The sequence below is a fragment of the Rhipicephalus sanguineus genome, chromosome 8, assembly GCF_013339695.2.
Source record: "Rhipicephalus sanguineus isolate Rsan-2018 chromosome 8, BIME_Rsan_1.4, whole genome shotgun sequence".
Taxonomy (NCBI): domain Eukaryota; kingdom Metazoa; phylum Arthropoda; class Arachnida; order Ixodida; family Ixodidae; genus Rhipicephalus; species Rhipicephalus sanguineus.
In genome coordinates, this window is record NC_051183.1 from 3,790,146 (window position 1) to 3,804,912 (window position 14,767).

The 14,767-nt window shown below is 43.7% G+C and overlaps 1 protein-coding gene across 5 annotated transcripts in view; it reads right to left on the minus strand.

The window, feature by feature from the left end:
• LOC119401229 (venom metalloproteinase antarease-like TtrivMP_A) overlaps positions 1 to 14,457 on the minus strand; it is a gene marked incomplete at its 3' end in the record, with an annotated part of 30,337 nt that extends 15,880 nt beyond the window's left edge. The window contains 3 exon segments of one of the 5 annotated variants that reach the window (XM_037667916.2): positions 12,292 to 12,458; positions 13,680 to 13,845; positions 14,272 to 14,456. Coding sequence is in view for 3 of the 5 variants with exons in the window: in XM_037667914.2 (XP_037523842.1) it covers positions 12,292 to 12,458; positions 14,272 to 14,353 (249 nt within the window). 5 annotated transcript variants of the gene reach the window in all.
• Positions 14,458 to 14,767: the final 310 nt, after the last annotated feature.

A 14,767-nucleotide genomic window follows, 5' to 3' on the forward strand; every position in this document is an offset into this window, starting at 1 on the left:
ATCCCCGTGGCCATTATGTATCAAATCTGGACACGTCACTGGCCAAAAGCATGGAGCATTGCTGATTGTGCCGACACCTGTGCGCGAAAATAAAAACAAGCTAATAAATGAAATTTTTTGTGTTCCTTCACACGGGCTCGCATGCGACGCCGCATTGATGAAGCGAGCACTGTGTTTACGTTTTCGGTTCACAATTTGCAGACGGTACTATGGTCATAGACCTCTTTGACCTTTCTTAAAAGTAGTTATCCTAGTTCTTGCTGCGGCTACGCGCGCAAATTAAGTGATGACTGCAGCGATCGTGGCGGTGCGGTGTGTTTTTTTACCGTCGTTACCAGTTTGCTTTTTTTGGGGGGTTGAACCTCCAAAACCCCGATTTGATTATGAGAGTAGGCGTAGTGGAGGGCTCCGGAAATTTGGACCATCTGGTGTTCTTTAACGTGCACCTAAATCTAAGCACACGGGCCTCAAGCATTACTTCTCCATCGAAAATGCGGCCGCCGAGGCCGGGTTTCGATCCCGCGACCTACGGGTAGTCGAGCACCATAACTACTACACCACCGCGCCGGGTATGCCCGGTGTTCGGAACGGTTTCGGAAGATGTATAATTGAAAAATTCCGAGGCATCGGGTTACCAAATATTTTCACTGCGCCTCTGGCCCGGCTACTAGCGATGGCCTAGAAGAGAAGGTAGTAGAGAGCTTAAGAAAATTAAGCGAATGTTATTTGCTATGAATTAGTAGTGGTTACTGCGCGCAGATGAAATATTCAGTAGATGATGCAGTGTGCTTTCAAGGATGTTTATCGTGCTCGACTGCTGACACACAGGTCGCGGGATCAAATCCCGGCCGCGGCGGCCGCATTTTCGATGAAGACTGAGTGCTTGAGGCCGTGTACTTAGATTTAGGTACACGTTAAAGAACGCCAGGTGCTCGAAATTTCCAGAGCCCTCCACTACGGCGCCTCTCACAATCATATCGTGGTTTCGCGCCGTTAAACCCCAACATTTATTATTATTGAAGGTCGTTTATCGTTTCACTGAATTTCACCGCAAGATGTTCTAACGAGGCGCTAGGATACGAATGTAAAAACCGGCGCCGCTGGTGAATATTAATACGGAAAAAACTGAAGAGTTGCACAAACGCTGAAAAAGTAGCAAGCCTCTGGAGTAGCATATAGAGTGAAAATTTCCGAAAGTAAATATGACCAAGTAAACCACGACCAGAGTGCTCTCTTGGCAGTCGCATCTGCGGTTTCAGTGCAGTCAATGGCCTAATTCACAGACGTCCACCCTGACCGAGTAGGTTATGTGCTTAAGTTAACGCGGCTGAGGTCATATGCCTGTCACCGAAACCTAATTACACCAATTGCCCGACAAAGACTCGCTGATTGGACAAGGGTAACCCAACTGAGTGGCATAGTTCGATGGTCATAGAGCGGCCCATGTACTTGGTCGGTAAAGAGCGCGGCTGCAGTGCTCGGATGTTCTCATCTGGACAGTTTTTTACGGTTCAAACCACGCCCAGACAAGAATGATCACGCAATGCCTCCACGTAGCAGGCACTTGCGAATCAACTCCAGTAGATTTCAAGCAACGGTGGACATAGGCCACTTTTTTTTAGAGCGCCATACATTGATTCGGTATTGAGTAGTTTTCTTCTCTCGTTTTTCCAATTTCAATAGGCTACTCTTAGAACAGTTACATCCCGTGAGCGCCAATGTCATTCGCTAAAATTACCTTCGACTGTTTGCGGTCGCCGTATATTATCTGTGCCTTTCTCTGTTTCAGAACTTACAAAAAATGCTACTGAGAGAAATAATATTGCATTTAAAACTGTTGTAAGCTCCAACACAATGATTTTTGCATAGCATAGACTAATAAAAATGATGTTATAACATCCAATATAAATGACAAAAGAAATACAAGAAATATTCTTTCAGCCTCAGCAAAGTAACTATTTTAAAAATACAGGCATTTCTACGCCAACTCAACATAGAGCTCTCGGCCCGTCAAAAATGGTACTAAAAGTGGTTACAAAATGTTATGCACTGGTAAATTATGACATGTGAAATCAAATGCCACTACACGGCAAGGAAAAGTACAAAATTTGGCGACTGTGAAGACTGAAAGCGCGGGCAGTACTCATGCTGAGAGAGCTATCGCGGCTCAATCCTCATGCTCAATTTAGATGTTTGTTCCTACTTTATGTTTGTGGGAAAGTTTGCCCGCTCCACAATTGTTGGTGACAACAGTGGATGCAGACCATTTCATCTAGCGCTGGCAGTGTACCACATAGCCTTTTTGGTTGAGTCCCACTGACTAATAAAGCCACGCGTTTTCCCGGACGCATAAAAAATAAACGTCCTAAAACGAGATCTTCACTATCTTACAAATGGGAATAAGTGCAGCAGATTAGCCATATCTCTGTTAGTCAGAATTTAGAGAATCCAACTAAGAAGCCCACGGATAAAGAAGAAATTAACTTATTGCCATGTTTATGAAATAAAGAAACGAAAATGAAATGATAATAAGGTGAGCGAAAAAAAAAACTGCCCGTAGGCTGGATACGACACCGCATCTTCGCATCTGCACTCTTTATCCCTTTATCGCATGTTCACTGTTGAACCCTTTAGGCTATCGTGGTACTTGTTGTGCGCCCCCTATTGCCGGCCTTTCGCTCTTTATTAATGCTGTATCTACCACTCAGAATGTGTCCCACAATACCACCAATGGTAGATGAAGTGGTGTCGTTGGATGTAAGGCGTTCTGTCTACCGCGGGTGTCGTGCGGCATGCGAAATATTCTGGTTGAAACTGCGCAAAAGCACGGGACACGAAGAAAGGCAAGACAAACGAGCGCAAACGAGTACCTTTCTTCTGGTCCCGTCCAATTGCGCAGTTTAGACCAGAATGAACTCGTACCAACTCGCCCAGCTCTCCACACCATGCGAAATATATCTAACAGTGAGAAACGGACCCACTAAAAATCTTACGCTCCATGGAGGCAGAACAGCTACCGGAGAAGAGACACTCCCTACCTACAAAATACGAACTGACGTGTTGAATTAGTGTCAGTCACACCAAGCCAAACGAAAAATGAAGATGTAAGATGCCTTCTTGGAATAGCGATGATGATACTATACACAGCGGCATGTGTGGCGAAATGCTCCCTTGTTGAACGCGCCTATGTTTCTGCGTTCTAAAACAAAGTAAAAATGGCATGTCAAGTAATACAAGACGCACTTGACAAGTCCACCTGTCGAAGCGCCGCCTGTTTCAAGTAACCTTACCATATTTCTACGACGATTATTCCGTCATGATTTCCTGTTATGTTCCATATATCTTCCAATTTGTTTTCAATCAGCCAATTGCATTCATGGGATCAGTTTTCACTGCAACTCGACCTACGTAACTGTGGGCCTGTGCATGTTTCAGAAGGTGAGTGCCAATAATAAATAATCGCGTGCTAGCCTATTGACGATTGGCCTGATCTTCAGAATATTATTCAAACCTACCGTTCTAGACTACCAACGACGACGCAGTATCCTAAGTGAAATTTTTTCATTGGCACAGCATGACATGACAATGTAATCACAGTATTGTAGGTTGCTTAGACACTTACACTTATAATAATAATATCTGGGGTTTAACGTCCCAAAACCACGATATGATTATGAGAGACGCCGTAGTGGAGGGCTCCGGAAATTTCGACCACCTGGGGTTCTTTAACGTGCACCTAAAGCTAAGTACACGGGCCTCAGACATTTTCGCCTCCATCGAAAATGCAGCCGCCGCGGCCGGGATTCGATCCCGCGACCTTCGGGTCAGCAGTCGAGCGCCATAACCACTAGACCACCGTGGCGGGGCTAGACACTCACACTTGCGGTCACTCCTTGTACACAGTAAACTTGCTGAAATATTTATTTTTTTCGTATGCAGTGAAGCTCCATTAGAAAAAGTGCTTCCTCGCTAAACCACGTCATTCACAGTTACACATTCACGTACTATTTCAGCTTTCTTCTTGCCGCACTTTCAATCTTTTGTCTCGAGTATTTGTAGAATGCATCCAGGAAAAGAACACAGAATATGCGGGCATAGAAACGCTCAAGAATAATTTCTGACTAAATAAGCTACTTAAAGATCTTACTTTCAGTGCATCTGATAAACGTTGCTCCAGATAATCCAACAGCTAGAAATATTGACAGGCGGCCAAGCTTCATAGTCGAAAGAACGATGCGAGTCTGGACAGCATCGAAGAAAACTTCAGCTATGCATTTCAGGCACTCAAATGACGTTGTTCAGGAAGTGGTGCCGAAACGTTCCTTCAACAAAGTCAATGAAGGGCAGTAGAAAATGTTTGTTTGTCTAAGTTTGGCAGAGATCATATATAATAGAATCACTGCAATTGTTTTGCGTTGGGAAGCGAGGACTGGGTCATGAGTGAAACAGGGACGGATTTCTGCGAAAATCAGACACCGTACGTCATTTTACAGTTTCCGTCAGAATTTGAACTTCCCATATGAAACATGTTGGCTCGCCTTTTCAGATGCTCGTAAATGGCAGTTCAAGTTCTTCAAATGTCAGTCTAAAGCTATGTATTCTAACATAAAAATGGCCTGAAATCAGTCCGATTCCCTGCACTCTATAACCTTGGTGTGCTTACTGGAAATACCACAAGGAGCGACCTGTGCCCTTCGTTTGCGGATGTTCTCGGGAAAGTCCTGGAAGGGCAAACACTCATGGCGAGGTTTGTGTCCTTTTTAAGCAAGGTCCATACTTCGCAGTGCTAATAACGTTGCAACGTAATGAATATATATATATATATATATATATATATATATATATATATATATATAGTTAAAATATAAAGCACGTAGGAAAAATTGTTCTGTAAAGGACTGACGTTTCGGCCGCGGGACCGACCTCCGACGAAGGCCGGTCCCGCGGCCGAAACATCAGTCCTTTACAGAACAATTTTTCCTACGTGCTTGATATTTCTGAACTTTTACTTCCGGGTCCTTTGTTAGCACTTCATTGTTTATATATATATATATATATATATATATATATATATATATAGTGACGGTATGAATGAGAAACGTGGCATGGCTCCTACATCATATTTTTATTCGATCTCACGCGCGCTTCCTTATCCACGGCTTCTCCTGTCATGACATCATACGTCACATGACTCCGCCTCCTCACGAACGAAAGCGAACAGCCATATAAGGAAAAAAGAACAGCGATAGGTTCATAAGTGAAAATAAGAAATGTCCATGCAACATCATTTCCCAAGGGAGTTCTATAACATCGCAGAGCTTTCAGCATTTTTCAGTAGTCCGGTGATGCTCAGCACACATTTGGTGGGCGATACTGGCTGTTGTGTTCGGGACCAAACAAGAATGTCCTGCACGTGTATGCTGATCACGAACCAGCTGGCGGAGATATCAAAAATGAATACTGCATCACCTTGAAGCACTGAAAGATTGTACGCTGCTGATATTGAATTGTTCGTCGTGACTGCCACAAACAAATTGCTTTCACTTTGTGTGTTCCTTGGACGTGGCTCATGATTTGATCTGTGTGTTCTACTGGAATACAACTGATGGTTTCTTCTCTTTTTCTTCGTTTTCTTTGGTGTTGTCTGAGTTGTTTCGCTTTTGTCTCGGTGTTTTGATCAGTCTTGAATGCTGCTGCTTACAAAGACCTTGCGAACTTCCTTTTCTGTAGGTATCTCGCATCTTCTATTTCTCTTCCGCTTAAAATACTTGGCTTCCAACGTTCTTCTCCCAGCCGCAAGTACGCCTTCAATTGGGTTTTCTTTGTTGATGCCCTTCTGTAATTATGCGTTTGTAGTCCCAAAATAGCATCGACTTGCCTGTAGTGGCCTAGCAATTGTTGGTGCCGAAGGTGCTCGTATGACATTTTTTTCGGAACGACATTATTTTCTTCGCGAGATCATGTAGTAATAATTACAGGGTTTGTCCGGAAAGTACTAGGACTGATTTTTTCTCGTCGAAACTATGTAATGTCAAGGTATGTTCCTACGTTTGCTGGGTGGTGCTGGGACTTGGCTACCAGTGCACCAGTCGCCAGTCGTCTTCAAGCCTTCGCGGAGTGCAGATCAAGTTTAAGGCGAACCCCTAAGAAGGTGCCTTGTCACCCCCACAATGAATTTTGTTAGAACAGCGTTACGCGGTAAAGGTTTGCTTCAAACTAGGTAAAACGGCGCATGAGACCCATGAAATGATCAAGAGTGTTGATGGGAGTGATGCCTGGTGTCCATCAAGTATTCTTGAGCGGCACAAATTATTTCGTAAATGAAGATAGCAAGTTCAAGATGATGAACGGTGAAGGCGCCCTTCAACGCAAAAAAATCACGACAATCCGATGAGCAACATTACTCTCATGGGCTTTTTAACGAAGCATTTCATCGCAAGTCTTCCCCGGCCTCCCTACATCCCTGATGTCACTTTTTCAGACTCCTTTCTCTTGCTCCGACAGAAAAGGGTCATGAAAGAACGGCAACACGGCTCAGTCCAGGCTATTCAAGAGACCGCAACGAGAGAGCTGAAGAGCATTCCGATTTCTGCATTGCAGTGAGCTTTCAGTGATTGGCAGAGTTTCTGGAAACGCTGTGTTGATGCACAAGGGGCATCTTTTGAAAACTCTTATGTCGGTGCGTCAGAGTTATGAATATATTTTTAAATTCAGTCCTACTACTTTGCGAACACACATTGTATGTAGCTGCCGAATTAGCTAATGCGTGGTGTGTTGGGCATTGATGGCGATTTGCCAGAATTGTTATAAAGCACTTCACAGGTTTCTACGACGCCCTCCAATGCAGAAGTCTGTATCACAAGGCCATATGCGGGGCTTCGTGCAACTCTTCTGTCGAGAGTACTTCTGATCTTCTGTCGAGATCTTCTGTCGAGAGCACTTTAGAGGATAGACAAATAAATTAAAAAGGCACATTTTGAGCCCCGCGCCTACAGCAGAGCCGCTGGCAAATTGGACATGAAGTTCAAATTGGGGGAAACATATCACGTGATCATCCGCCACTGCTTTCGCGCATATTCTGAGTTACTGCTCCTGTGTTTTTGTGCCACTGGTCTTATATGTTCGTTTTCCTGGGAGTTGATTGCGATCAGCGCGTGGTCCGTTTTGTGATGAACACGTGTTGTGAGCAACATTCACAGCTCGAAAGCTGTGAAAAAAATGAAGACAATTGCATAAAATTCTCACAGAACAGTGTCATTTTTATGAGGGAGGCCGTATTTATGGAGAAAGTCACGTCAAAATAAATAGCATGTCGTGAAATCTTTAAGCTCATTTTTTTCAGTTCGCAATTTTGGGGGAACGACCCTCTTAGAAAACCTATCATTTCCAAACTTCGTCGCCAAAAGCTGCTCACAAGTTTGTTTCTACAGTGAAATTCTGTCAGGAATAACATAATGTACTTTTCTGATCCCTAAGTAGCGTCTGACATAAAAAATCACTAGTCTGATATGCAGCGACAAGGAAATAATATTATTCCCTTTCACAGCGTTGGCATTTTTACAGAAACGTCATACAAAATACGTCATTGGCCTTATCCCGCACTAGAAACCTTCCAATGCACTTAAAATGATCAATAACTCGTACATTTTCATTATTATTGAAATGATATTTTTCCTAAGTTAGTATACATCATTGATCATTATAAATGCTGTAGCTTTTTTTTGTATTCGTGCTAGGGTGTTGAAATTCGGGATATCTCCTTAACAAAAGATGACCTAAACCTGAACTTTTCATCAAAATTAGCACAGCGGTTCAAAACTTCACATTTAACACCGCATCCCCCCTTAAACAGTCACTGTAAAGAGAACAAAGAGAGCGCGGGCTCGACTCACCAGCAACTACGCACATGAAATGCCAATGTACGTACAGTCGAGCGCGATATGAAAGTTATCGCGCGAGTGTCGACCGGCATAGCTTCCCAGAGGCCTAGCAGCACGTTTCGAAACAGTTAAAATCAAGATTACGCATTCTTCTCACTCTCGCGTGGCTCTTCCATGCTACAGCGATCGCCCCTACGACGAGCTCTACACCCTTTCTCTTTATTGTAAGCTTTCCATTTGTTGCAATCAAGTGTATTCTTCGTTGGCTCTTCTCTCCGCGGACGATAACAAAGTTGCTGAGAAAGATCTGGTACAGCTGGTGCTTTTCACTGCTTCGTTTGGACGGCTTTCTAAGTTGAAAAAATATATCGCGTTATCATAAAAAAGAAACGAAATGAAAATGTGCCTTCCTCAGACGGGAGGGATCGCAGCTTAAGGAACAGCAAACTGAGTGAGTGAAGCTTGCTCGATACGTCCCTCTCCTCAAAAGACGATTCTGGGCCGTGGCGCTGTTCTAGTTCTTGGTAGACACTCGCGCCATCACCTTCAAATCGCGCTCGACTGTACAGAGCGGCTAGCCCATGAAATATCTAGGTTGGAGCGTTCACGACAAACACTCGCAAAGTGGTCTTGGGAGGCCCGGCTGTCAGAGCCGGTACTGGGAAGCCAAGTGATGACCCTAGTACCAGGCCCGACGAGCCGCCACTGCCAGAGGGGCTTTACAAGAGGGCTCCACACGGGATTAACTACCAACTCGCCTAATGAAAGAAAGTTTACCTTTCGTCATGATAAAGTTTATTTTTACGACGCAGAACAAGCTACCGATAGCTTAAACAGCTTTACTGCAAAGAGATTGAAGTGAGCGCGTGGCGTTTCATGGTGATGATAGTTTTTCTACGACTGAAGCTCAAGTTACCGCGAGCCTAAATAGCTTCCCTGTTCAAATTCACGCAGAATCTCCGTTGGTAGTATTCTAAGGGCAGCGTGCGCGTAGGCTTTATTAAAGCAATAACTTGAAAGAAATTGTTTCGCAAAACTTCCGGTGTGGGCGTCAATGTCGGCGTCGGTGGTTCTGAGCAAAAAATCAGCGTTGTCCGTGACCGAAACATCAAAAGTGCACAATAAAATTAATGACAAAATACTTCGGCTCGAGTGATAATGAAACCCAGACCGTCTGCATGGCAAACAGGTGTTCTACCACAGACCCACACCATCGCTTGAAACTACGTCGAAAGAAAACACTATATTAATGTCATGTAGTGGGATGAGTTTCCTCAACGTGTGTAATATTGCGTCGCAGAACCGTAAACTCTCGCAGGAGTCAAAACATTCAAGTTGCACAACGAGCGGGTGTTTTAAAGGCCCACTCATTAAACGCGCACACAGTTATCTAATCATCATCAGCAGCAAAAACGTTAACAAAGTGAGCAGCTACGTAGGTTCGCGTATTACCTTACGGGCGCTAAGATTCTCAAGTTTTCTCTTTATTCCACTATTTCTTTCTTTTACAACGAAAGTGCTTTTTGCCGGGGTCCACCACGGCATCACTGACGCATTTCCGTCACGGATATGACGTTGTAAAATATAAAGAATAACATATGGCAAAGAAAAAACTAGAGGAAAAGGTTCCCTCACAAGGAGTCGAACTTACGACCCCTCGATCCTCAGCGCGAAACGACTCCGCCACAGACGGCACGTTCTTCGACATGCTAACGGCGTGCTATTTATATACACCATTTGCCGGCGCTGGTACTCGGAGATCGGGGTACAACAGCGTGTTTTCGTTATCACTAGCGAGATGGCGCGGAGGGCTCCAAGGGCGCGCGTTGAGATGAGCGTGCGCCTGAACAGGGCGTGGTTGCTCGTGCGCGCGCGCTTATCTTGTACGTCTTGCGCCCAACCCGCAAGTTTGCGTTGAAGTTACAAAGAGCACGAAGATCCCTTCGCTCAGTGCAGCGGCCGCTTTTGCGAAAGGAGCGGGCTACTCACAAACAAATAAGTTACAACTTTGAATGTTCGCGCTCATACTGTGTATACTTGTGCGTTCGTCTCGTGCGTCCTACTTTGTCTCTGGCCAGCGCGCTTTAACTGTGGAGCTGTGACAGTTGTTAGTTCACGCTCATTCTGTGTATGTTTGTTCCGTGCGTCCTTTCGGCTTGAGCAGCGCGTTTCAAGTTTCGAGCTGCTTGCCGTTCTTCGCGTGATATTACAATTTGTTGCTATAGCATTCATTCCTTCGCCCTCGGGGCGAAACAATAAACAACAAATGCTCAACTACGTCTGTCACGACACGTTTTACTTTTCATGTTATATCGATTCCTATGTCAGAGGCATCAGCCATGTTTTTTTTTATTTGTTGTGTTTTTTATGTGTTTTTTGTCTCGGTTTTAGTCTTATTTCTTCGTTTCTCTCTCTATATTTCTTTCTATTTCTCGGTTTCCTTCTCTTACTTTCTCTATCTTCCCTTTGTTTTCTCTCTCCCTGTGCCTATTTATCGCTTCCTCGTTCTTTCCATCTCTATAATTCGCTCTCTATTTCGTTCTCTTTCTTTGAGTATGTCTCTTTTTCTCCTTCTTCTTTTTCTCCCTTTTGTCCTGTCTTTTTTTTTCTACGCTATAATTACTCTCTTTCCTCCTCCTTTCCCTCTTCTTCACCGTTACTCTCCTTGCCCATTTCCTGGCTGTAAATTACTTACAAGGGTATGCTATGCTCTGACAGCGTACCTGGGTAGCCCAGTTGTTAAGATGCTCGCCTTGGAATTGTTAGTATGCGGGTTCGAATATCGTCTGGCGAAAAAGCACAATTCAATGCGAACGGTAGACACTCTTTACTCATGGCCATTGACCTACCACTGTCACAAAGCAGAAAGCGTGCAACCATTGTACTTGACCAGACATAACTAGGGCTCCGTGTTTTCGGAGCTTATTTTTCTTGAAATTTCGAGAATACTTTTCGGAGTTTATTTTTTGTGGAAATTCGGCGTTTATTGGTGTTCATTTTTAGTGTATTTCCAATTCTCCAATATTCGGAGCTCAATTTTGCATTGTTTTCAAAACTCCAAAATAGATGAAATCTTATTTGAACAATAAACATCAAAATGCAGGAAGCGTATTATAGTTGCCTGGAAGGTTTGACCGCACAAAGACATAGGCACGAAAGCATAAATACTTCAATACAAGCTTGTACTTATTACATCTTTAAAGTTAGTCGCAATAGAGGCAAGCGTTCTTTACGAGGTGGATGTTACTGATGGAAGGGCGCTTTCGATTGATGATTCTCAGCTTTTAAAATGCCATTTGCACGTTTACGCTAGAAACGAGGAAAGCCAGAAGGCTCAGTGCGCTAAGGACCACTCACGTAAGGACGACTCAGCGTACGATGGAGCGAAAAAATGACAGGCGTAACTGCAGGAGTTAGAAAAATGGCTGAATTGTTGAAATGACAAACAGCGGTAGCCGCTACACTAAAACACATTGAGAGGGGAAAAATGGACCTGGGTAGGACACGCCATGATGAGGGCAGATAATTGATGGTTAGTTAGAAAGTCAGAATGTATACCAGTGGAGGTAATGTGCTGCCGAGGACGGTAAACTGTCTAGCAGAGCAGCAAGATTAAGAAATTTAGAGCCATAAAATGGAAGCAGCTTGCGTTAGACAGGGTGGTCTTGAGATCACCGGGAGAGGCCTTCGTTTTGCACTGGACACAGCACAAGCTCATGATGATCATTTTTGCGAAATGATGAATCTTTAAAGGAAAGACTGAAAATTATTGTCAACTGCGGAGCGCTATTGAACATCAAATACGAGGTCCAATGACATTTTGCTTCTAAGTTGCGTAATAAAGTATTCAGGCCAGCAATAGAAATTTAATTGTCCGGCATCATATCGTTTTCAGTGGTGTCGTTCGAAAGTGTGGTCTCCCCAGCAGGTCCTCGCAAAAAATTACATATTCAAGACACTGGAAGAATACTGCGCTCAGGCAGTCCGGAATCATGGTTTTGCTCTTCAGAGGTAAACGTGGGAAGAACACATTTGTTTCCACTCATGCTTGACATATGCCCAAAGTTATATTCGTTATCTTTGTTTTTTCACTTTCATCAGCAAAGCTAGCCTTTGATGACCTGACATTAACTTTCAGTGAATTGCATTTTTTCTGGAAAATTGCTTGAGTGACCAGGTGTCAGTTAACAAAGAAGTTTTTAAAAGTATGCCTATGCTATAGGTTTACGTATTTCTGAGCTCAGCCAGTGTTTATGATGATTTAATTGCCACGGGTACCTATATGGAACATCATTTCAGTATAATAGGAATATGTCATCACGTATAATTGATCACAAAGTGAAAGAATGCACGTTTTATGCACGCAAGATTGACAAGTACTGACTGTATAAATATAAGTTTTCACACTTACATAGTTATGATCCATAACGCCGCTTTGATAAGTTCTCAGTAAGAACTGCTTTGATAGTGCAGAGCTCTTCTGGAGGTTAAGAGTGATGTTGTCATGTATTCGTATTACCTTGTTTCCGCCTTCATTCCGGCTTTCAAGAAGACAGGGATATAGTATAACCTCAGACGCTGCGAGAGTTGAGAAAAATGATAGAGCAGCAAGCACTACTGCGCAAACGGAAATTTACACCAGAAGATAAAAAACATATTTCAAACGACTGTCATTTTTTGGAAATTGTTTACAACTTCAGCATCTGGCTTCTTAATGATGAAGCCATCCAGTAAGAAACAGTCACTTCAACAAAACATGGTACTCCGAAATCATTTGACAATGTCCTTCATTTTAAGCGTACAAAAGTGAATGGGTGCCACCCTTTTTCAGCAGGTTAAGTTATCTTCAAGTCAATAACGTGCAAGACCTCATTCTCAGCATGCATGCACAATTTGAAATCAATATCAAAAGTTTGAGAGTATTGTATCTATTCCCTTAACGATGATGCCGCGGAGAAAAGGCAAGCCATCGCAAGAAAAGTTGCGTTCTTTTCTGCTTCTCATGGGTTATGTGCTATTCGGGACTGAGTCTCAAGGCGGATTCGAATGTAAGCCAATATACCTGTACATAAGTCAGCAAAAAGCTGGATCTGACACTCCAGAAATATATTTTGCGTTTAGGGCTCACTGCGACTGACACTTAACAAAACTTTCCCCAACCACACTCAATCGGATTTTGAATCACTAGAGGTTTTCGCAGCCGGACTCACTCCGACTCAGTCTCACAAAAATGTTCCTCTACCTCACAAACTGGCGTTCCAACCCACTTAAATGTGTGTCAGCTACAGTCACGAAGGCTCAAACTCACCAAAATTATTATCATCTGCACTCACCCAGACTGAGACTCACTACTCTATCGCCGTCTTAGTGAGCCGACTCACGAGTGCGTCAGCGTATGATTAGCTGTTCTGATTGTGGTGTCAATGCTCTTCTACGCCGATATACGACGTAATCGTTCCCCCACCTTCAATTAGGAGTTATAAGTAGTTGTACTCCAGTAAGTACAATTTTATTGGAGGATACGATTTCCATGTGATATTTTCATAATGAACTTCCTGTATAGAATGTGGTTCAAGGGGGATTTTAGGAACACCCCCCCCACCTTCCGTAACTCACGCCTCTGATAAATACATATTGAGCTGGTGTATGAAGGCTATGACATTGAAGTATGAGTGCGCAGACGTGAGCCGACGTAAGGCCGTTAGAGATGCACCAGTTTAGTGTGTCTGACCATAGGTCGTTATAAAAAGAAGAGTTCACTCAGAAAACAAGCGCTCACTCTGAATGACATCGACGAACCTTGTGTGCGTCAGGACAATTATACGTAAGGCGATGTAAGTCGGCTTTTCGGTATGGCAAATGACAGATACGGCAGCTGAAAGTGGTGTGGATGTAGCCTGACTGCGCGCTTACTCATGGGGCTGCAGCCGCCCTCACGCTGCCTCTTTCAGTGCGACACCATCTCCTGAAAAGTAGGGAACATGAACAAACTTAACCACCCGGAGTAGTGAAAGCTTGCGTATTGCGCGGAAGATGTACTCCGTGGACATCTATGTCCGAGAGGCTGCACCAGGGCCACTGGGGCACACTGGTTTTGTAAAAGATGCCCTCTCTACTCAATCGTTCGCGTAGCAAGTGGTTCAACTCAATATTATTGTTTGTAGCGGAACACATGCTTCCTAAGTAGCACGCAATGTGGCCACAACGTCGAAGCAACATTCTCAATGTGGTGGCAACGTCGAATCATCACATGGTGCTACTATGGTTGGAAATGAAAATTTGACACCATTCAGGTCGCAGTTCCTCAAATTTAACTGAGGCACCATTTTGTAAACTATAACTGGCAGTCTGTTGAAATGCTAGCATGCATATAAAAAGGGAAAGAACTTACGTTTACTGCAGTTCGCAACGCACGGAATACCCAATAGCCAAAGCGTCATGAAATGTTGGCGCCACATGAATGCGACGGACATATGCGTGCTGATTTACAAGTCTATTTCGAGTCTATAGGCGTGGATGAATATATTTTTCCTTAGCCATAGGTTGCTTTTGTGTCTGATTTACTCAGTGGTAGAAAGGAGGAGATAGAAAATGTCTCTTCAGGTGATTTTATTCGCGCGAGCTGCTACATGAGCCATCTGCTATATTTAAAACCTATATATCAGGCCTAGTGCGTCAGCAGGTTAATTTTGAATGGTGTTCCACACAGAGAAAGATGAACTTCACTCCTTTCTATACGTCAGACTGGCCCTTTTTAAATGCTGAGGGGCACACTGTGTTAACATTTCCTGATTCCAAAAATGAAGAATTGCTGTGGTTGCACGTGATGAAAACAAGTTTACTCGAACGATGTCTCGGTTTCGTTCAGTGCAGACGTGTTTCGATAC